Source organism: Poeciliopsis prolifica, unplaced genomic scaffold (genome assembly GCF_027474105.1).
Source record: "Poeciliopsis prolifica strain line A6 unplaced genomic scaffold, Auburn_PproV2 SCAFFOLD015, whole genome shotgun sequence".
NCBI lineage: Eukaryota > Metazoa > Chordata > Actinopteri > Cyprinodontiformes > Poeciliidae > Poeciliopsis > Poeciliopsis prolifica.
The window spans coordinates 8,617,869-8,639,714 of NW_026562390.1; the positions used below are offsets into that span (position 1 = coordinate 8,617,869).

Consider the following 21,846-nt stretch of genomic DNA (forward strand, 5'->3'; position numbering starts at 1 on the left):
GGGTCGGTTATCTCAACGGCGCTCTAAATGTCACACTTTTGAGAAAGTCACTCCACTTTAAGCAGATTGTCGTACGAACCCAAACTGACCAATCAGAAAATAAATTACTGTGCTGCACCTCTGTGCATCAAAGTGACTAAGCTTTGATGCACAGATAACTGGCCAATCAGAAAAGAGCTGGACCTGCTGCATAGCAGTTACCCCCTAGTTGTCCCTCTGTTAGCCTAATTTCTGTGCCCCAAACTTACTATGTTAGTAAATCAAAAGCAATGATTTTCTGTCACTTTTCAACTCTAGATTGACCAGTTGGGTTTGCCACTGTCCACTCAGTTTGAGACATAAAATTAATGAGGGAAATTTACACTTGGATCTAAAGAAGCAGATCCAAGCAGTGGAGTTACACATTTTTATTTCTGCTTTGCCTGTAATTGTATGGTAAGCTACACAAAACTGGATCAACAAAAAAAAAAAAAAAAACCTTTTCTACAGATACACAAACCTGACTTTCTCAGGAATTTTATTTCATAATGTTACAAAGTCGGATTTACAAGTACAAAAATGTTTGGCCAAAATTTGTGCCCACAGAATAACAATCTCCTCTGAAACATTGCTCTGCAGTTTCAGAAATTCAAACAAGAATGCTTCATTTATATTGTTGCATATAAATATAATTTATTATCAGTCTTAAAAATTCTTTCTTACACTTTGTACAGTAACTCGACAGATGAAACGCAAGCGAGGAACATCGTGACTGCCAGAAACAAACAGGCTACATTCTCGCTATGCACAACATTAATCATGAAGCCAAAGGACAATCAGGTAATGCAAAGGCTAGCCCACTGATAAATGAATAGATTGTTTCGAAAGGATGCAGAGTTTGCATAGACAGCTTTACAAAAACGTGGACAAATATATTTAAAAAAAAGAAAAGAATGAAGAACACGTTCTTGCTTCATTAAAGGAATGTCGCATTTATAGCTATCAATAATTAATTTGCACATAATCAGCGTCATCACGACACTGATGGCTTTCTGTCGTTTAATGTACAAACTTTTGAATCAGTTAAAATCTCAGCCTTTGTGTCAAAGTGCTGAAGAATGTGATTTGACTCCAAACACAAAGTAAGACTTAACTGATTAACTTTCAGGTTAAACTGACCCTCACATCTTACGTCTCCATTTTTTGGTAGAAAGCAGCTGTTTCCAGCCACATTGGTCCTACAAAAATAAAGTTGTTTGATCACAGGATCGAGTTGTGGAAATTATTCTGTCTGATCATAAAAGTCATTAGTGTCATTCTTATTCTGCTCTTCTGCATGGGATATTACATAGGCTTCCATACCAAATCTAATTTCTAAAAACAAAAGGGTAGCAAGGAGAGGAACTTTGAAAATTAATAAAAAAAAAAAACAAAATTTAAAAAAACAAACATTGGAAATAACCAAAATGTTGTGAAAAAAATTTTGTACAGAATAAAAACTCGATAATAATACATAACACTAAATAGTAGCAATTATTATTACGACAAATGTGAAAATGTTCTTTTTCCCTTTTTCCGACTCTTACTTTCGTGAGTGTCCACCAGGTGGTGCTGTGACACAAAGAAAGAAAATGCAACTAAATTAAAGGATTCTGCAACACACTAACAGGCAGAATGAAATAAAAAAAAAACAAGCACAAATATGTATGCTGTTAAATACTGTTATCAAGGATTGCAGAATATTGACTTTGATGGCTGAGTGACGGTCTCTGAACCCAGTCCTCCTTTGATCCACTGACCTCTTGTCGATAGTTACTTGTATACTGTGAGGGAATCGGCAACAAAATCCATCCAAACAACCGGACAGCTGTTTCCAAGGAAACTGGAGCCAAAAATATCAAACTGTCACACCAGAGAGAGGAAGGATCAGCCAGAAAAGTGACTGGCAAGGGTTCATGTTTGCTCTCCAGGTTTTTACACCCTTTTGTTGCCAATGTTTAACTGGGTCATGCCTGAGCAGACCTGGCTGTTTCCATACTTCCACCTCTATCAGCGTGCTCTCAGGTAGCTTTTAAAAGCGCGAAAGAGCATTTTCCACTGAGATTCCAAAATCAAAGTCTTGCCTTTAACTCCTCTCTTCCTTACTCCTGTTTTTATCTTCTTCCTCTTCAGACATAAGCAGGCGTCAGTGCTCAGTCGCAGCAGGAACGAGGCTGTCGTGGCGACCCATCTCTTCCAGTACCTGGGCCAGGCGGCTGAGGTTACCATCGGGAAAATGCTGCGCCTCCCACAAGTCCAGGATCACTCCTGTAGGACTAGATTTGGTGGCGAAGTAGTTCAGATACCTAAATTAAAGATTATAGAGAAACAAGGAGGAATGTGTAAGGAAACATGCTGAGAGGTGAATCTGTATGAATATTAACTGCTTCTTTGTTGAGTAAATGGTTGGTTAGGTATCCAAATGTTTCCAGAAAACTTAACACATACAAATGTGCTGCTTTTTCATTCATCTGCATAGATTTTAAATGCACTTTTTAAATCTCTCAAAATAACAAAACATAGCTGAGGCGAGGCAAAAACTCAAATGATCAAATTCTCTCTCATTAAACACATAAAGCAATTGAGCCACACATGTTCCCCAAAATATTTTTGCTATATACTAGTTTGCCAGTTTTACAAATTATTAGAAAACAGAAGTCCCTCCAAAGAATTATTTAGACTTTTGTTTAAAAAGTTGAAGATGAAATAAAACTTTGCTTTGGAAAACATCAAACTCTTGGGAGTTTTTAATTCACCGTTTTATTATTTAATGGCCAAATCATCAAAAGTTCATTGAAAACCTAAATTAATTACTAGTCAGGAACTTGGCTAGCTAATCGTTCTTATTTTCTGTGATCCTCATTAATTAAAACATCTACAACACTTTTCTTCACCAAAAGACTAAAAATATCTGACAGCTGCTCAAGAAGAGACTTTAGCAGGAACAACATGAATAGTTGTGTAGATTTTAAGATTTGATACTCTCCACCATTATCAGCAGCATGCCTGGGGAAAGACATAAAGAAAAACCGTAAAATGAATTGCTCTAATTGAGGCTTCATGACATGGACACATGAATCTCAAGCCAAGATCTTTTCAGACTTTTGTTTGTGACCTTCTTTACCGTCCTCCTTGCTGTTTGCAGCAGAAAAATAAAAACTAGCCTTTAACACAGCTCCACTTTTGTTTTTCCTTTTAAATTGGATGTGAATGTAAAGACGGGTATGTTTAAACAAGTATCTATCTTCTTATGAGATTTACTAAATTGTAGGTCAACATGCCTCTGTGAATGCCATGTTCTCTAGACTTTCCCATTTTGAAGAGAAATCAAGAAATCATTCCTTGAAAGCTGTATTTACAGTGTACTGAAGGGGAAGTCCCGAAGTACAAGTTAAAGTTACCACACAGTTTAATAAACTTAGAAAAGGATGCTTTCCCCATTTGATTAAAATGAGATATTATGGTGTTAAGATATTTTAATACCTTTAAACTTTTGTTTACATTGATGAAGAGGGCCTTGTATGTCTGAATAAATTACGTGCTTGTAGCAGATTCTTATTTTCCTCCTGGATATTTTTGGCTCATATAAATAAAAGGTGAGATAAGTAACCATGACTACGATGCATCAATTCACTTTCGCTTTCTGATGCACAATATTTTAGATTTTACATTTATGTCTTTGCAAAACCTAAAAATGACAAAAGCTCTATCCAGAAATTAAAATTCAAAATATCAGAAATATCTACAAAATCTTAGGATATTCATCCCTCTATTAAATATCTTTGCAAAAAGTTTTGAAGAACCGCTTCCTGAGCTTCCAAACTTCCCTGCGTTCAACAACAACTTCCCCCTCAATAAGACAAACGCATAATCTAAAGGAAAATATTATTCAAAGTTCTGACTGCGGCCCATAACAGTCTAATATACCCCTGGTTCTCATGTCATCTGTCACCTCTGACAAATGAATTTGGTAAAACTTTTACAATTTTCACATATTTTTTTCTGAAAAGAAAAGTTTATTTTAGCAAACAAATCTAAACAAAACATAGAAATCAGAACTAAGATGCATCACTGTTGTGAGCGGCGAGTGAGGAGCGGGTTGAAGTCTCTCACTAGCGTTCTTCTGGCTTCATGCTGAACTCAGTAAGAGGTCTCGTCAATCTGCAGCTGCTGCTTGTGATAAGGCTGTCCTGCTGAGCTGGGATCTTATAAATGGATTCACACTGTATCTCCATCTCTCTTTCTCTCCCTCTCTCACAAACGCTCACTCACTCACACACGCACGCGCGCGCACACCAGCCCACCAAAGACACATGGGCGACGTTTTGCGCTGAAGAGCGTCTCTCTCTCCGTCTTCGTCTCTCTCCGTCTTTGTCGGAGTTCGCTCCAAGTCAATTAATCTCAATTCAGCTGATGTTTATCACAATGAGTCACATCCCAGCAGAACAATCAAATTAAAAATAGATTAGTTATCTACAATTTGTCTCCATGCAAAGTAGGCCTATGCTTCTTCTGAAAAGGATAATATGGCAGATAAAATTTAACATGAGTAGCTTTTTGAGTTTTATTGGCTGCTGGTAACAGCCTATCGGGGCGCAACCGCAGTTCTAATGTTACTCAACGTCTCGCTCGTTTTCCCACCTGTCAAGATTAAGTTTGTGGGCCAACATCCTCCAGTCGTTGCCTCTGGTCTGCGGTGCATCTAGGCTGCCGCACAGCTTCTGTCGAATGGAGAGCGGGATTCGAAAAGCGTTTGGACCGACCAGTGTGGTGATGTTGCTGGCGGGGTCCAGCAGAGACGTGTCAATGCTCTGGGAGTCCTATAAAGATAGAAGAAATACACTGAAGGAGCGCCAATCAGAGAAAGCATATTCTTGCGCCTTGGACTTGTTCACATTTTGCCACTTTATGACATCAAACTTCAATGTAACTAAATAAGATGTCGTGTGACTGAACAAATCAAGTGTATAATTGGGAAGTGGAAGGAAAATGCTAATTTTCAAGAATGGCCACAGTTTCTCAACTGCCTTTGAAACTGGACTTTGACTGGGCCATTATTAGAGATACATATGTTTTGATCTAAACCACAGCATTGTCTCTCTGACTGCATGTGTAGTGTTGCCCATTAGGAAGGTGAACCTCTGTCGTGTATTTGACTCCATCCGTGTTTTCATTAAACCTGAACATCTTCCTTATCCCTGCTGGAAAAAAAATAAAACCCATTGACAGATGGTGCCACTACCATGTATTCACCATGCAGATAATGCGCTCAGTATAATATAGAACATATCAGATACTGAAACTATAAAAATGTTTTTAGAATGGGGGAACCTTCTTTTCGCATTATACTGCCAAGTGTTACTGCAGAAAGATTTTATCTACTGCATTTCTGTTTTGAAATACTGTATATTCAACCTTTAGATAAAAAGCCATACCTCTGAGAGTGTAGTATCCAGCTGAAAAATCTGTCCTTCGCCTTCAACTTGTCGCACACATATCTTACAGCTCAGGTCCCCCGTGTTGACTGAGAAGCGCTCTAGAGTAAAGCAGCAGTGGAGGTTCCTCTGTGAACCGGTCCACACTTGCTGGAAGGACAGCTCCTGCAAGAGACACAAAGGAGAAACTAGGACTGTTTTCAACAACATTGCTCCCGTCATGAAAATATTTTTTGAAATAAAAATTTCAGCTTGATCCGCTGGACAGAAACTAAAGCAAAAAAACAAAAACAGAAAAAAAACAGGATCATGTTTTTTTTTCTTTATTTTTCTTCCGATCAGTAAGCGCTACCAGTTCATGCTGAAAACAAAAAAATCTTCAGTTTAACAAAATTTGTCTATTTCAGTATCAGTGAAGTCAAGGGAGGAAGCACTGAGAGACTAAAAGATGTTAAAAAGAAAACTATTGTCCATGAGATGTTGATACAGGTCTGCCATTCATTTAGACTGCAAGAAAGTAAGAGAGGAGACAAAGGAAAGCTGAATAGAGTACAGCAAGGTTAGTATTTTTTATTTTTTCAAACTGTCAACCTTTGTCTGTCATGGACAATGATAGATTTGGTATTTTAGCAGAGTTTTGAAAATATTTGATTAGAAATAAGGATCAACATACTTGAAGAAAACTACATGATGTCTGTTGTTTTAGAAATACTAGACATGATAACCGTGCAATATGCTAAAGCTAAGCTCCATCATTATGTGTTTGCTTTAACATGTAAATAAAACTCTTAAAGAAACTGAAATCTCATGGACACAGAGAGGTGTGACTGACTGCTAGGAGAGCTTCGTAGACCGTGTTCTTAAAGAGAAATCAGACTTGGTTTATGTGACTATATAAATTGACATTTGAAGTTTTATAAGAATAGCGTTTGCTCGTCTCACTCCTACCTGATACTTTGCTAGGAGTTTGCTCTTCCATAACGGCTGGGGAACATCATGGATGGAAAGTCTCAGGTTGTGGGTGCTGTCTTTAAAGTTTAAAGTCTTTGGTTCATCCAGCAATTTTCCACCCATTTGCTTTTCCATCTGCAGAACCTCCTGCAAATGCAAACATGCACTTTATTTGCAATGAGACCATCCACAACTTGCAGTGCATCCTGTTTTCAAGGACAGCTTGTAGACGTGTCAGTCTTAAAAAGGAAAAAAAAACAGCCTTGGTCTGTGTTCTTGCAGCTGGATAACTATCACCTCTCATTACCCGTCCCCAAATTTAATAACTGCGTTCAATATCCCCCTCAGCAGAGTAATTTCTCCTTATCTTTCCTCCACATAGGTGCGTCCAGGTATTAAACAGAATTGATGTGATGAGAGAGCAGCAGAGGAGGGGGATAAATGTGGCTTATTGCATTGATGCAGAGGCTACATCTTTCAAGGAGCCGCACTGTTTCTCAAAGTATTGTGACAGGACCACACAAGGCTTTCTCATCTGCCTGCTGTCCCCTCACACAAACGGCTCAGGCAAAATGAAAAAACTTCAATGTGTTATTAATCCTCAAAAACAATCTAATTCTGCCGATACGACCTTCAGCAGACACTAAGAGATTAAATCACTTGCATGCGCAGCTTGTATGTACCTTGAGTGCGTCCTGAGTATCGTCCAGACAGTAAACTCGGATGTGGTACTCCATGGCGGGGCAGGTGACGGGGCCAAAGATGGCTAGCTTGAGGCGCTTGATGGTGGCAGCGCTGAGAGACTGGCCCACGAGGCAGTATGTTCCCAGAGTCTCCGTCAGGATGTGGCAAGCCTCTTCATCCATCTGGATATAGCACGGCGTGGTGAAGTTTTCCTCTCCTACCACCACCACATCCTGCAGCGCAGACAGGTAGATAAAAATAGCAATGAATGCATATGCTAATATGCCAGCATAACTGTACTTTCACTAAAAGGCAAGAATAAAAGCATAAATTGGCAAATGTAACAACAGGAGAGAGACCATCTGGGATTAAAGACATGAAATGAGATTGTCAGGACTGCTGACACATCCTCCACCAACACTGATGCTTTGTTTCGCCTTTTTGAACAAAAGCGAACATGATCTGCTTTTTAAGTCAATTCAGACTTACACAGACTTTGTCAGCAGTAATAATGGCCTTTGGTGACAGAAGTCATCTCACTACGCCTGAAAAAAGCCACTATTCAAGAGCATGTAGAGTCAGGATGTAGTGGAGAATATGAGATGCCATTAATCTGAAAATGTGTAGCAACATGCAAAAGAATGCAAAGACTACCTGTTACTCTGCTGTGTCCAACATCCAAAAATACAGATAAGAAAATTAGTCCTGAAAACGTACTTGGTCAAACGAGATTTAATTATGTTATTAGTGTTTTGTTTTATGTCTTACAACTCTTAAGTGTAGGAACCCTGATTTTGTCTAAGGATCATGGAAAATTGAAAAAAACTTCATTTGATGTGCAGTTGTACTGTTTCTATTGGCCATGAGCCAAAGAAGGAGAGTTTCAGAGGCAAATTTTGTCTTACTCTCACCAAATCACTAATGATTTGATGTGTGTGTGTGTCATGTAATTTGTTCTTTTCCTGGGTGGGAGGTGAGTGAACGTCTCGTTCATCTAGGAGAGACCCAGTCCCATCTTCAAAAAGCTACTGCCCTCCCTTTTCCAACACACCAGAAGCAAATGGCTGCATTCCCTCATCAGTAGAGCTCTGGTATATAACCAGCCATTAACTTGATTGATAGCATACTTAAAGAACTTTAAAGTATGACAAAAGTTATACATTTAACATACCCGACGTTCGGCAGGAAACAACCATCTAACTTTGCAGTGTTTTTGGATTTATTTTTGTTTACCATCATGTTTTGTAACTGCTCAGTAAATTTAAATGAATTTTAATGCAAAAGGCACAATTAAGACGCTGACCTTTAAAAAAAACTGTGCCCTTTTGCAATATTAATGTGTGTGTTTTCATGTGTGACTCCCTCTGACACTCACTCATTATGTACACCAGATAATGGAACATGTCGTATTCAGGCCATCTGAAGCTGACCCCTTTAATGGCGCTATCGCCTGGACATATTTCTCTTTCATTAGGACCGTCCTGTCTGAGGCGACTCATGCCTCCCTCTGTCTTCGCATCCTGTCTTCTCTTTCTCTGCTGGCTCTCCTGATCTTGATCTTTGAGTCACTCGCTCTCTTTCTCAGTGGAACAAACACTCCTGCCAGCAGCACACTGGTATTAATTCAACCCATTATAGGAGACAGAAGAGGAATTACAGCATTTTATTGTGAGCTGTGCCATTTAACAGCAGTATTATGGCTGATCATTAGACTCTTTAACTGCCCCTATGGGATGGCACCGGGGGCTTTCTTATTGGGGGATAATGAGAACACGCAGCAGACGAAGTCAGCTCGTACTTTGTTTATACAGTATGTGCACAAACACAATCGAGTGAGCAAGCACAGCTTTAATTTGTTCACACCACACATCTTTCAGCTAGTACTTTTTTTTTTTTTTACAGAAATTTATGAAGCAGAAAGTCATGAAATATTCCTCACTATACAATCTGTGATCATCAACATGCCTTTGGAGGGACACTGTGTGTATTTGTGAGGGCCAGATATATTTGGTAATTACCTATTTAGTGATGCTCATCTCCTGTGTTCCTAAAGAAGGATCCAAAAGTATTGTTTTCACAGTCGCCCACGTAGCACGAACGTTTGGGAGTGAGTAAGCTGAGCTTTATCAGCTGGTCAAACTGTTCAAACTCTCAATCACTGGTTGTCGCTTTTTTATTTAAAAATTATTAGTTGTACTGTTTTCTTTTGGCTACAAAAATCCTCATTGTACATAAAGAGGTTTTAAAAAAAGTAAGAATGGTAAAGTCATTATTTAGTAACCCACTGAAAGAGCATCAGTGGATACAGAAGATGAATCTGAAACTGCCCGTTTGCCCATTTTGATTCTGATATCAATTTAGACAAACAGTTTCCACATGCAAAATTCATGCAGTTTCAGCATAATTAACCTTATTCATGTTTTGCAGTTTGCTGGCTGCACTGGACTTTTTTTGTCCCAAAATTTTCTCTCGACTGGAAAACAAATAAATAAATAAAATATTGTAATGTTTTCTAAATTATGTATTTACAGTTTAAATTACTAAACTATTTTGAATAGGTTCATATTTGTCTAGAGCTTTCAGTGATAAGGATGGAAGTACATTTAATACTAATGACCTTTTATGAGGGATTTGATCATTTTAATGCAGGCATAAGAAAAATGTGTGCATAGTAATTTCAAGGACTATATCAAGTTTATAAAGTCACATTCAGAAAATCAGAATATGGGTTCTGATGATGCTCATTTGTCAGATTAAAATAAAGAGGAACTCTGGTATTCACAGAGGTTAGAGACTTAGGGGTTACGAAGCTCACATTTCCATATGGCAAATGATCTTTCCTTGGTATGATTTATTATTCCAATTATTTTTATTAGCTGTAAGCCAAAAATAAAAATCCTAATTAACTGAAAGATGTCAAAAAACTGTATGTAATTAATAAATATGGGTTTCACTTAGTGATTTGGGTTTAATAAACTTAAATCAAATTAAATTAACTTTTCAGTAATATTCTAACATAAAATGGGAAATAAGCTGTGTTGGAAGATTGCATTGCAAAATTTTATGTGCCGTTGCAGGTTGTATGTGAAGAACTACAAATGTTTAACTTTTTAAAAAGAAATACAATTTTAAATAGTGGTGATGGCTCAGATGAGGAGTTTTAAACAATCAGTTGATGTCATGACCTGAGTACCAGAGAGAGGGTCTTGTCATCCCAACTGATTTATTTATGCAGAATGATGAGAGGCTTGTGTCTTCTGAAGCACGCCATTGTGGAGTAATGCCAGACCCTGGAACTCTATTTCATGACACTCCAATGCTATAACAACATGGCTCTTGGAGTACAGAATGTCTCACATTCGTTCAGCTTGAAGAACTCCTTAATACGCCTGAGAAAGTGTGCAAGCATTTGGCATGCTGTAGCCAGAAGAACTGATTAAAGTCTGAGGGCTGTAACACGAAGCAAAACTACTTCTAAAATGTGACGGGTAAATATTTATAATTGGGAAGAGGAATGATGAGACCAAGCACAATATTTAACATTTTTTACTGTCCTCCTTTTGTTGTGAAGCTGTAACTTCAAAATGCAGATGTGTTTCTTTTGTTGTTGTTTTTTTTCTTTATTGTCTTTTGTTTGCCCATAAACAAGGTGGTAATACGTAAAAGAAAACTGTTTTCAGGCAACAAGTTTTGAATTTCAAAAGCCAGTTATGGAGCATTTCATTAATTTCATGTAAAATGTAGCCATAGGGATTTCTGCACATTAATCCAGCCCAGCTTTTGATTAAAGAGTCACAATAAAGAGGGAAACAAGCTCAACCCAGATTCATAGAAGGGATAAAGTATTTATCTTTAAGCATCTATTGTGATCTGACTTGATAATTTGGGCTCTAAGCAAAAGGTTTCAAATAACTCAGAGCACAAAAACACATGTATCGACAAAAGCCATAATAAAGGAATGGGTAAAGACCAGTTTTTCTCTCAGAGACCAGAGGTTTATTCTTTCAGCACTTGATTAGAACCAAGCTTGAAACTAAACTTTTATCTGCTGTTCAAAGACATATCGTCTTTCTCCTTTGTTCTTTCCTCAACACACAGCTAAACTTTCAGCAAACCACATGCATCTTGAAAAATGCCTTGAGTAAATTAATTTTTAAACCTGATGTTCAACTTGAAAGGAAGCCATCCTAATGCCTTACATGAATGTACATTTTTTGAACCGACTGCGGCCACAGGTCTTTCCACCGCGGCAGAGGGTTCTCTGGGTTTTTCTGAGTCTGAAATCTCACCTCCCACTGGTTCTGCGGGGATTGGCTCTTGAGCTGGATCAGCCAGTCCTGCTGGCCGTCACACACGGCACAGTGGTGCATGGTGATGATGACAGGCCGTGTCAGCAGGGCCCCAGGAGGCCCACAGCTCACTATGGGGCTCAGCACTGTTTGACCATCTTCCACAGAAGGCCTGAAGGTTTTATTTAGAGAGAGAGAGAGAGAAAAAGGAACATACACATGCTGTTCAGTGACAGTTTTGACAGCAGTCTGTGTGAGAGTATGATGAGGCACAGTGGACGAGGGTAAACACAGCTCTTGGGGTGTTGAGCAGAGATCCGTACCTCAGGTTGTCCTTCCTCTGAACGGTCACGTACATCTCATAGACTCTGCCTTGAGGAATGGCACCCGCTGGTATGAGCAGACTCACCCCTGATGAACAAATAGACAGGAAACAAGCATGCAACCAAAACTTTGACTTGTGTGGCACACCAGGGTAATATGCATGTTATATTTATGGTACTTTTTTATGTCTGTCCTGCTTAATTAGAACTCTCACATATGCATGCATCAAAAGGGTTTAAGATAAAAAAAGAAAAATATTCCTGTTTTGGAAACTGTCACATTTTTCTTCTAGACTCTGTGCCATAGTAATAATATGTATTCTCACATAAAACTCACATTTTATTGCCTTTTCCATGATATCAGAAATGATGCCGGATTTCATTTCTGCAATCAATGATCTCCCTTCTACTTACAGCATGCCTATATAGCTGCAGCTATCATGATTTGCATTTTTCCATCTGAGATTGATTTGAAATGATGTGTTGTCTCACGGGGTTTCTTTTTGGGAACAAATCCATCAAATTTCCTCATGCGTACACACAATCTAGACTTTTCTCTGTCAGAAGGGGGAGGTATTAAGTTTGAACACTGATTTCCATTGTAATTGAAGTAAACTTCTCAGAAAGGTGACAGACAAGTTTTCCCTTCAATCACAAATCTGCCTCACAAGAAAACTGCGACACATTTTAAAATGCAGAAACAGCCACACAGGAAGTGTCACCAAATATTTCATTACTCTGACACACAAACATATCAAATATCAAATGCTCTTTCTGCTCCACGCTGCCTGTGTAACATAATAAGGTGAAAATATTTTTCAGGTATCATAAAGAAAATGGAAAAAAAAAGAGAGAAATGTGAGAAGTCTGTGCATCCTTTAATGTCAGAGCTAGTTTGTCGATGCTTGTCAACACGCATCTGTGGTATGATCCATACAGCCTGCACGTGTTTGAAGTGAAGACAGCATGGCTAATGTAAGCTGCCTCAAACTAGAACACCTCGACTTTGGCGCTTCTGGTAGAGGCACCTCAGGTATCCATCAACTCCTGTCATACCGCGCGCAGTCAGCTGCCTGATAAGTTGCATATGGCTAAGCGTATCACTTCAAAGTCACATCTGTTTGTATGTTTTATGTAGTGGTGGTATAACAGGCAGCTAAGGTCTGCAAGTAGAACAACACGCCTACTGTACCCAGAGTTTGCTTTAAACAGAAAACTGAAAGTATGTGCTTGTGTTGAAACCTAGATGAGGATTATGGAAGATTTAGTTTTTGCTGTCAATAATTCTAATTCTAATTCAATAAAGGTTTGTATTTGATAAGATCATTATAGTAGTGAAAATCGTATGGAGAACATAAGAATATGTACATTTCCATGTCTTGATATTTGCATTGTATTTTCATTTAAAACATTATTGCCATCCTTTATAAAAAGATTTCAAACCATAAACTATGAAAACATTTAAAATAAATCCATATTTAATTACAATTGCTTTATGTCATGGAGTCAGGCAGCTGATATGAGCTCACTCAGTAGAAATTGGGTGAGAAGCAGAGGGGAGCTCAAAGTAGAGCTGCTGATGTTTTTCACTCCCTTATTGTACAATGAACAAATAGATAAACTGGGGCTCACTTCCAACCTTGTTTGTAACTGTTCCGGTTATTTTGAACATTTTGTTGCTTTGATTGTAGGTGTTGCCAAGTTTTCAATAAATGTATATATAAATTCAAATAATTTGTTATCATGGAGTTATTCCATGACATAGAAATGCACTCAAATATTGAATTTTAAATACTTTTTTTGTGATACCTCAAACAGAAACACATTTTCGTGAAGACATTTTTATATCTCCTAAACCAGAGAACATTTATACTACATATCAAATGAATACACAGATATGGAAGCATCTTGCTGTTCTACCTGAGTTGGGAACAATCAGCTGCCCTCCCTGCGAACTGAAGGAGCCCAGAGCGGTGCAGGAGGGATCCCTGGTGCGCAGCAGCGTCTGCGTCTGCATGCGCCGGCCCATTGTGCTGTCGCTGTTGTCCAGCAGGCAGTGGGGAAGCTTTGGGGACAGCTTGGAGGACAGCTCCCCTCCCAGGTCGTCCTGAGGGGTCACCAGACCCGAGGAGTTGTACACCTTAATCTTCAGGTTGGGTAGAGGGTCCAGCAGCGGGGAGTTGGTCATGGGGATTTTGTCGGCCACATCATGGAGGGCGTAAACTGGGCCACGGTACATGGCGGCCGCTGAGGTCAAGTCAGGAGGTGCTGTCAAGAGATCAGCTGTGGAAAAAAAAAAAGCAAAGTAAATTCAGTTTTTGTAATTTTGGGGAAAACACACAAAACTGAACTCAGAACAGCTGCTTTGCTTTTCTTTGCTGTTTTTCACTCATTAAGGAAGTCTGCTTCAGTGGCAACAAACATTACTCAGTCTGAGAAGTTCTAGGCACAGCTGTGATTCATGAAGAACAGATGGCATCACAAGAACTGAGTTTACCCTGTAGGTAGCCTGCAAAGTTAAGCTCCTTTACTGCCTCCACACCCTCTCCGCTTTCCTGCCACAGGATACCTTATATCACACATATGCCACGGAAGGTAATAAAATTAGGGGTGATTATTTGTTGTTTATGAAACGTCAGTAACTGTGGTGATTACACTGTGAATTAAGGGGATCACTGCAGAGAGGAGATTGCAGGTACAGGTAGAGGAAAAACAGACAAACAGATACAAGGAAGATAAAATCTTAGTTTTCCATGTTTAAAAACTTGTTATTAAGTGCTACAAATTAAAGCAGAATGATAAAAACTAACAGCTATCACATCAGAATTTCCACAAATCCTTTGAAATGAAACATTTGATGCCTAAGTTAACGTGTATTTCCCATAAAATTTTAATAAAAAGTGATAATGTGATAAGACACTGAACAGAAATGTTGATCAGCTGAACTGAAACTCCTGTAGGCTTTAATGTGTTTCTCCATCATTATTCAGTCTCATTAATGTCACTTCTATATCACGTGACAATTTATTACATAGTGAAGCACATAGTAGTAAAAAAACTACTATTATTACTAATTAGAGCTTGCAGCCTTAAAAACGTTCTTTCTGTTTATTCTCATATTAATTGATAATGAAACACTTTAAATAATAATTTTTCAGAACATTGCCTTTATATGTGTTAAGGCCACCTTAGGGACATCTCTTGGTATGTTTCTCCCTTACAGAAACAATAGTAGGCCTGACCCTAGTCTTTCATTTTCCACCTTAAAATGAAAGTTAGTTCTTAAAATTAACTTAAGCTGTAGTGAAAAATACTTTACATTATGGAATAGAAAACTTGAAAACCTTATAACGCTTTTTAAAACCTTTTTCTCTGCCTCCTGTCATTAGTGTCACTCTTTACCTTTAAGTCCAGTTTAAGTTCTGATGACTCACTTCAGATCAACACTGTAGCACAGAGGCGACTCCAATTATGGTTTAAAGACAGGTCCTAGTTTAACCTTCTGTCACATATTTACATCATCATAGCATGTCATTCACATAAACATAGTGTTCACAATCAACTGTAGTCCAAAGAGCACATCTACATTCAAATGATCACAGAAACGTTTGCTACTTTAGAGCATGCAGGTCAAACAAACCTCTAAAGGTGGATGCTATGGGCTGTTAGTATAAGCCACTCCAGATGTCTCTCAAAGCATTTAGGCTAACACAACTTGATCTAATGTGCTGTAATGTTCACTTGTCCTTCGACTAAATGTTGTTTACCGAGTTTGTTTAAAAGTCAAAATATGTAAAACACAGACAATTACAAAAACAAAAATAAATCTGACATGATTTTTAAAAAATTGAAGGCTTTGTAAAAAAAAAGGCTTGTGTGTTATTTTTGAATGTAAGCTTTTGTACTAACAGTGGATCTTCAATGATATGTTAAAAACAACTTTTTTTTTTTTTTTGCTAATGTAATGATAGAAATGTTTGGTAAGAAGCCGATACTATTTTTGAATCAAATCCTTTACCAACTCTAAAGTAGATGTCTATATTATGGCCTGTGGCTATTTTATTGAATTCATTAATTTTTTATCAAGAAACATGACTAAAATCTTACATAATATCATTTCACGTGATGCTTTAAGGTAAAGTGATGTAATGTATTTTTTAATTTTTTTTTATTGGGAGCTCTTTTAAATAAATATTAAAATTAAATTTTAATATTTTTTCACTTTGACTAATTTTTGGTATGGTTGTCATGCTAAGGTACTAAGCTAATTATTTAATTTACAATATAATAATAATAATAATAATCATAATAAAACAAGAAAATACAAGAAAATGTAAAAGAAAATGCAAATTTTACATAAGAGAGTAATTAGTTATGCATGTAGATAATCAAAAAGAAAATATTTGTTTCTAAATCTTCAATAATTTGCACATGTTGTACCTATTTTGTCACATATGTCCACAAATTAAAAACCTTAATGCCCCAGTTGACCCACCTTTGCGTGCTGTCTTGATGCTGACCGGTTGGAAGCCTCCGTTCAGGGCAGACGAATCGATGATGTCGGAGCTGAACTCCCGATGGTTCTTCCTGTAGATGAAGAGCGCCACGACGACGGAGATAACCACGCACAGAATCACGGCGATGACAATACCCACATAGAGGGCTACGTCATCTGTACTGGGAGCCACTGGGGGAGAGGGGAGCAAGCAGAGATAGGATACAGATAGGAGAAGAGTCATTTAAGAGCTCATAAGTTTGCATCAATAAGATTAGGCTTTCTCTTTCTACATGCAGGAGTCGCAATGAAGACATTATCAGTGGACTAATATCCTGGCTTGGGATTGAGCCGGATATTAACAGCCATAATACAGGAAAATACATGCGGAAAGCTAATTTGTTTTTTTTTTCCCCCCATTTGGTATTTTTTATATTCATATATTTGCAAAAATAATTCCCTATCCGAAACATGTTACAAAGGAACAAATACACACATAGCTCTTACAGCAAACAAATTAAAGTCTTTACTCCAGTGGTAAAGGGCAGAAATTTTACAAAGTCAAACCTGGATATTTCTTAAAAGAAACGGAGCTGTTCTGTGTTTGAGAGGATGTTGTTCACAAGGCCTCATAAATATGATAATTAACTTAGACTTAGACTTAGACTTAGACTTGACTTTATTGATCCCTTGGGAAGACTCCCTCAGGAAATTATAGTTACCAGCAGCTCACAGGCAAAAATGTGGCACACAGTAAGCATACACAAAATACAAAAAAATACAAATTAAATACAAAACAAAGAATATAAATACAACACAAAAGGAAATTATAGCAATTTGGTCGATAGATTGACCAGTGATATGGTATTGCACTGTATGGTTTGGCCTGATAAATATGGAGTTCACATTTGTAGAAAAACTACTCCTTCTTCCCTCTGTCCTGTGTCACCTCCGACCCCCCAGTGAGGAGTTGTACAGTCTGAAGGCGTGGGGGACAAAGGAGTTCTTGAATCTATTGGTCCGGCACTTGGGAAGCAGCAGTCTGTCACTGAACAGGCTCCTCTGGCTGCTGATGACGGCGTGTAGAGGGTGGCTGATGATTATCAGATAATGATGATAAGAGACTGGAGAAACAACACAATTAAGATACACGGCCACCCTGGCGTAACACAGCGGCAGGCTGAATCACGCTCAGACGCAAGATCAAAAGTTCTTGGACACATAGTGGTGCAGGATTTCATCTTCAAATCGCAGCGCTCCGTGCTGAAGTTCAGAGCCCGTTTGCGTCTTTGTTCTTAAACACTGCAGATAAGATCTAGACATTGCTTGGATTTCTCAAATTGTCTTTCATCTCTGCCCGCCTCCCAGAATTTTTCTGTCCATTTTCCAGCTGGAGAAACCTCTGTGATTAGTTGCCCAGGCATGGAAGAATATATATGCAGCTGCTAGAGCCAGACAGTGAGTACAGATCAGGCCTTTTATTAGATGCTGACTGACAGTCTGAACTCTGTGGTGCTCTATGAAGAATGTCCTTCAGTGTCACAACTTGACAAATGAGGAGGGGGAAACACTTCTTTCGAGGTAATGAAATACCAGGGGGGCTTGTGGGAGCATGTGTCCGTGCATTGTTTGGCATGTCAGCGCAGGGCCTACATGCTGTAGGGTTGTTGAAAAAGTCAAACAAAAAGAATGCAAATGCATACTTATTTATAAGAGAACAAAGGGGATTTTGATACCCATTTTTAGGATAAGCACTTATGCAAATTGCGCTGAATATGCAGCAGATGGCAGTGTCACCCATAAATCCAAAGACAAGGCTTTGAAGACATGCATGATGGTGGAGCATGTGTGCAGATGGCACTCATGTGTCTCTTGTGCTCAGTTTCACAAAGAAGCATGAAGCAGAAGAGCGAAGAGGCTGTGAGGGAAAAAGGGAAAGCCATAAGTTTGCTAATTACATACTCTAAAGCACCATATTTATAGTGATTATCAAGTTGCAATTTCAAACTTCATTTGACTTAATTTGGTGTTTTATGTAAAAGACCAACACAAACTGGAAAAGAATTGCAACTACAAGGAAAATAGAATTTTATAATCGAACAGCTGAAAAGTGTGGCATGCATTTGTATTTAGAACTATTTGTTCTAATGCCCCTAAATAAAATCCACTGCAACCAGCTGGCGTCAGGGAAACCAGCAAATATATCAAAAGACAGAGTCAAAAAGCCTGTAGTAACTTTGGAGAAGAACAGCTTTGTTGGCAGATCAACAATCAGCCACGCACTGGAGAAATCTGGACTTTCCTGCATGAAGAGTGGTGAAAAGTCCAATTCCAAGTTTGCCACAAGAGGACACAGCAAATGCGGTAAAAGGTGCTCTAGTCAGACTTTCTGAACTTTATGCAACTCTTCAAGTGTGACTTAAAGCCAACTCTGCACATAAATATAACATATGACATCCTCATTGTGAGCCATGATGGTGGCAGCATCATGTTGTATGGGTATTTTTTCTGCAGCTGATTAGAGTTGATAGGAAGATGGATGCCATTAAATATAATACGATATGACAATAGAATCTCTTAGAGGCTGGCATAGACGCCATCCAGACTCGAGATGTCTTACATCATCCAGATAAAGACAAGACCTACATTCAACTGAGAAGATAAATGTTTGTGACTCCAAGATGATGAATTGGGAAACGGTTTTAGCTTTAGACAGAACTAACCTAAGGCTAAAAAGAGCATAATGTAGTGCATAGTTTGTCGCTATAAACTTAAAATGCATTTAATGCACAGTATGAGGATGAGGAAGAAGAAAGTGTTACAGCAGAGGTTTAAGTTTCCTGAATGACTATAATTAGACACACTTTATGTACTGCAAAAAGCACATCGGTCTATATTACATTAATGTATCTTCCTTAGAAAGCATATTTGTAACATAGGCGTCTCTACTGAGCCTTGCCTAAAACATCCTCTTCCAGATGCATCCTAATGTATGTCAGAGCTCTAATCTTTCCTCTCGCAGAGTCACAAACACAAAACGGAGCAGGGCGCCAGTGATGAAGGTCTAAAAATGTAATTTCACTCCGCTCCCTCTGCAGAGCTTCCCTGCAGTTGCTTAACATATATTCCCTCAGTCGAACAATCTTCCATCCACGCTTTGATGATAAATGCAGCAACCTGCTAAGTGTACGCATTAAAATGTATCACTCAGATTAATATGTCCCTTTGAACATGAGCTATTGTCAGAAGTGGAAAAATACAAGGAGTGAAAATGAAACAGATTATTAAACACTCTATTTTCTGTGAAGAGCAGAAGATTTAAAGACGGAGGGAGAGTCAGATTTACAGAAAGACTTAAAAGCATAAAACACTGCAACAAAAAAAAGTGTGATGGGAGATTTTAGAAGTGGTCCTATTGCACATTGCTGTCAGAGTGGAGTTGGGCTTACTTTAAATCCAATCTTAATTACTTAAATAACTTACATTATTAAGACTGAGGGGAATTTTATTAACATTTTAATCTTTTTTTGTATTTTTTTTTACAGCAAATGTCAAAAGACAGAAGGGAATATTGATCTGTAGGTCAAAAAGCTCTTGTTCATCTGCAATTATTTTCTTCATGCTTTTGTTTGGGCCAGAACTTAATTTGCTAACATCTAATAATAAAACGTTACATAAGGTTTCTTCTAATGACAGTTTTAATTATCAGTAGCTGCAGCACAGTGAGATGCTGCCGACTTTGAACTAAGAAAGCAGATACCTAAAAAACATTTAGCTCCTTCCTTAAATATATCTCCAGCTTTCAGAGTCTTCATTATTTCACACTTAGAGTAGCCCCACAATTAAGTGTTAGAGTTTTTAAAGCTTGAATCCAATTGTGCTCTTTCCTTCACAACTGTGAAGACCCTTAGCCTTGAGAACCTAATTAAGGTCTAGGATTCTAGTAAGACATCTGACAACTCAACTGATTAAAAAATGTTCCAAATTTCTCCTTAAGCCCTCTGTGTAAAGGTTCGTTTTCTATTGTGCAAGAAAAAGAAGTCATCTGCAGAGGATTTTAAGTGAGCCAGCACAGCCCCGAACACACTATCCATGTTTGAATTCAATTCAGTTTATTTATTTAGTGTCAATTGACAGCACCTTGTCTTAAGACAAAAAGAAAAGTCAAACAATGCTGTCAAGTTCAGTTTATTCTTTAAATTGGTTAAAAAGTGTTTTTCTTTCTAAGGAAACCCAGCAGACTTCATCAAATTGCTGATAGTGGAAAGTTGCCTGCATTGTGTTGCTAACTTTGCAGCGATCCATCATACTGAGCATGCATGTGGAAACCTCAGAAGGGAAAATTCCTCTGCGTGAACGGCCTTCTCCCACAACTGATTTGAGAAGACATACAAAAAACGGGGAAAAATAAACAATGTAGCACTGACCCAGAAGTATTTTCTATGTTAAAGAAAAGTAAAAAAAAAAATATAATGACAGTATTAGTTCCTCTAGTGGCTTCATCTAGAAGAGAAATAGAGCAAAACAGTGAAGTTCTTTGTCCGATGTGAAGCTTATACGTTGAGCGAAAGCTGCGACTATAGGTGGTTGCAGGAAGATTTATTTAGGAGAGAGAGGTTAAACACTGAAAGAGATCCATCCAGTACCCTCAATATACAGCATCATAATAGCAGAGATAGCTAAAGAGAGTCAAAGCCAGTCTATAATCATGTTTATCCAAAAGGAAAGTTTTAATCCTAGTCATAAACTCGACTGAGTGTCTGCATCACAAACTAAAACTGAGAGCTGGTTCCACAGGAGAGCCGCCTGAAAACTAAAATATTTCCCCCCAATTCTACTTTTAGAGTCTGAGGAAACCAAGAGGAGCGCTCTGTTTTCTGACGTGTTTCTATCCTACCCACAATGAAAATACACAACCAAGATTGCTTTGATGATATTCTGGCACTTTTAAGATGTTGATCAAATACATACAGAGTGCTTTGACATAACTTTGATATAAAACATGAATAAGTGTGAAAATAGTTTATTCATACAGAGAATTGACCGGATTCTAATTGTGGCTTGAGCTTTCTGGCAATTTGCATAATATTCAGACTTTGACCGTGGCATTTATTAGTTTTATTCTTTTTTAAGTGATTTTGTTTAGTTACAAATACAAAAACAGCATTTTTCAAAAGCGGTATAATCTTAGAAGCATATATGGCTCTAAATAAGAGCTAAACGTGCCTAAATAAGAGGCACACATTTCCAAGCCACATAAACTTGATACATATATTTTACTTCTTGGTAACGCAAATGGTGTTTCAACCAGAATCAACCAGCCGCTGCTGAATGTGATGAAGACGGCTTGCAAAAGTTCAAGCTGAGCAATGAGAAAAAAGAGAATTCTGGTGGCTATTGTTGCATTCGGGCTGGTCGGAGTATTTCAGAATATGCTGATCTACTGAGATTTTTGTGCACAAACCCCTATAAAAATTATTCGGCAAATGACAGCTCTGTGGCAGAAAACTCCTTTTTGGATGTCAAGTGAGAATCACTGTAGCTCAAACAGTAATTCATGCCCACCTAGGTATCCTCAATGTAGATGCACACTAACTATCATGCCAAGTTAAACTGAGGCTAAATGCATGCTGGCTCAACAAAGTTGGACA

General features: G+C 38.2%; 1 protein-coding gene across 4 annotated transcripts in view; it reads right to left on the reverse strand.

The window, feature by feature from the left end:
• Nucleotides 1-490: 490 nt before the first annotated feature.
• unc5cb (unc-5 netrin receptor Cb) overlaps nucleotides 491-21,846 on the reverse strand; it is a 139,587-nt gene continuing 118,231 nt past the window's right edge. For all 4 annotated transcript variants that reach the window (XM_055040139.1, XM_055040138.1, XM_055040136.1 and 1 more), the window contains 9 exons: nucleotides 16,196-16,387; nucleotides 13,621-13,983; nucleotides 11,701-11,788; nucleotides 11,378-11,549; nucleotides 7,088-7,321; nucleotides 6,402-6,551; nucleotides 5,454-5,618; nucleotides 4,660-4,838; nucleotides 491-2,324 (listed from right to left, as the gene is read on the reverse strand). In XM_055040139.1, the coding sequence (XP_054896114.1) occupies nucleotides 2,165-2,324; nucleotides 4,660-4,838; nucleotides 5,454-5,618; nucleotides 6,402-6,551; nucleotides 7,088-7,321; nucleotides 11,378-11,549; nucleotides 11,701-11,788; nucleotides 13,621-13,983; nucleotides 16,196-16,387 (1,703 nt within the window). In that variant the 3' untranslated portion in view covers nucleotides 491-2,164. The remainder of the gene's footprint in view (nucleotides 2,325-4,659; nucleotides 4,839-5,453; nucleotides 5,619-6,401; nucleotides 6,552-7,087; nucleotides 7,322-11,377; nucleotides 11,550-11,700; nucleotides 11,789-13,620; nucleotides 13,984-16,195; nucleotides 16,388-21,846) is intronic.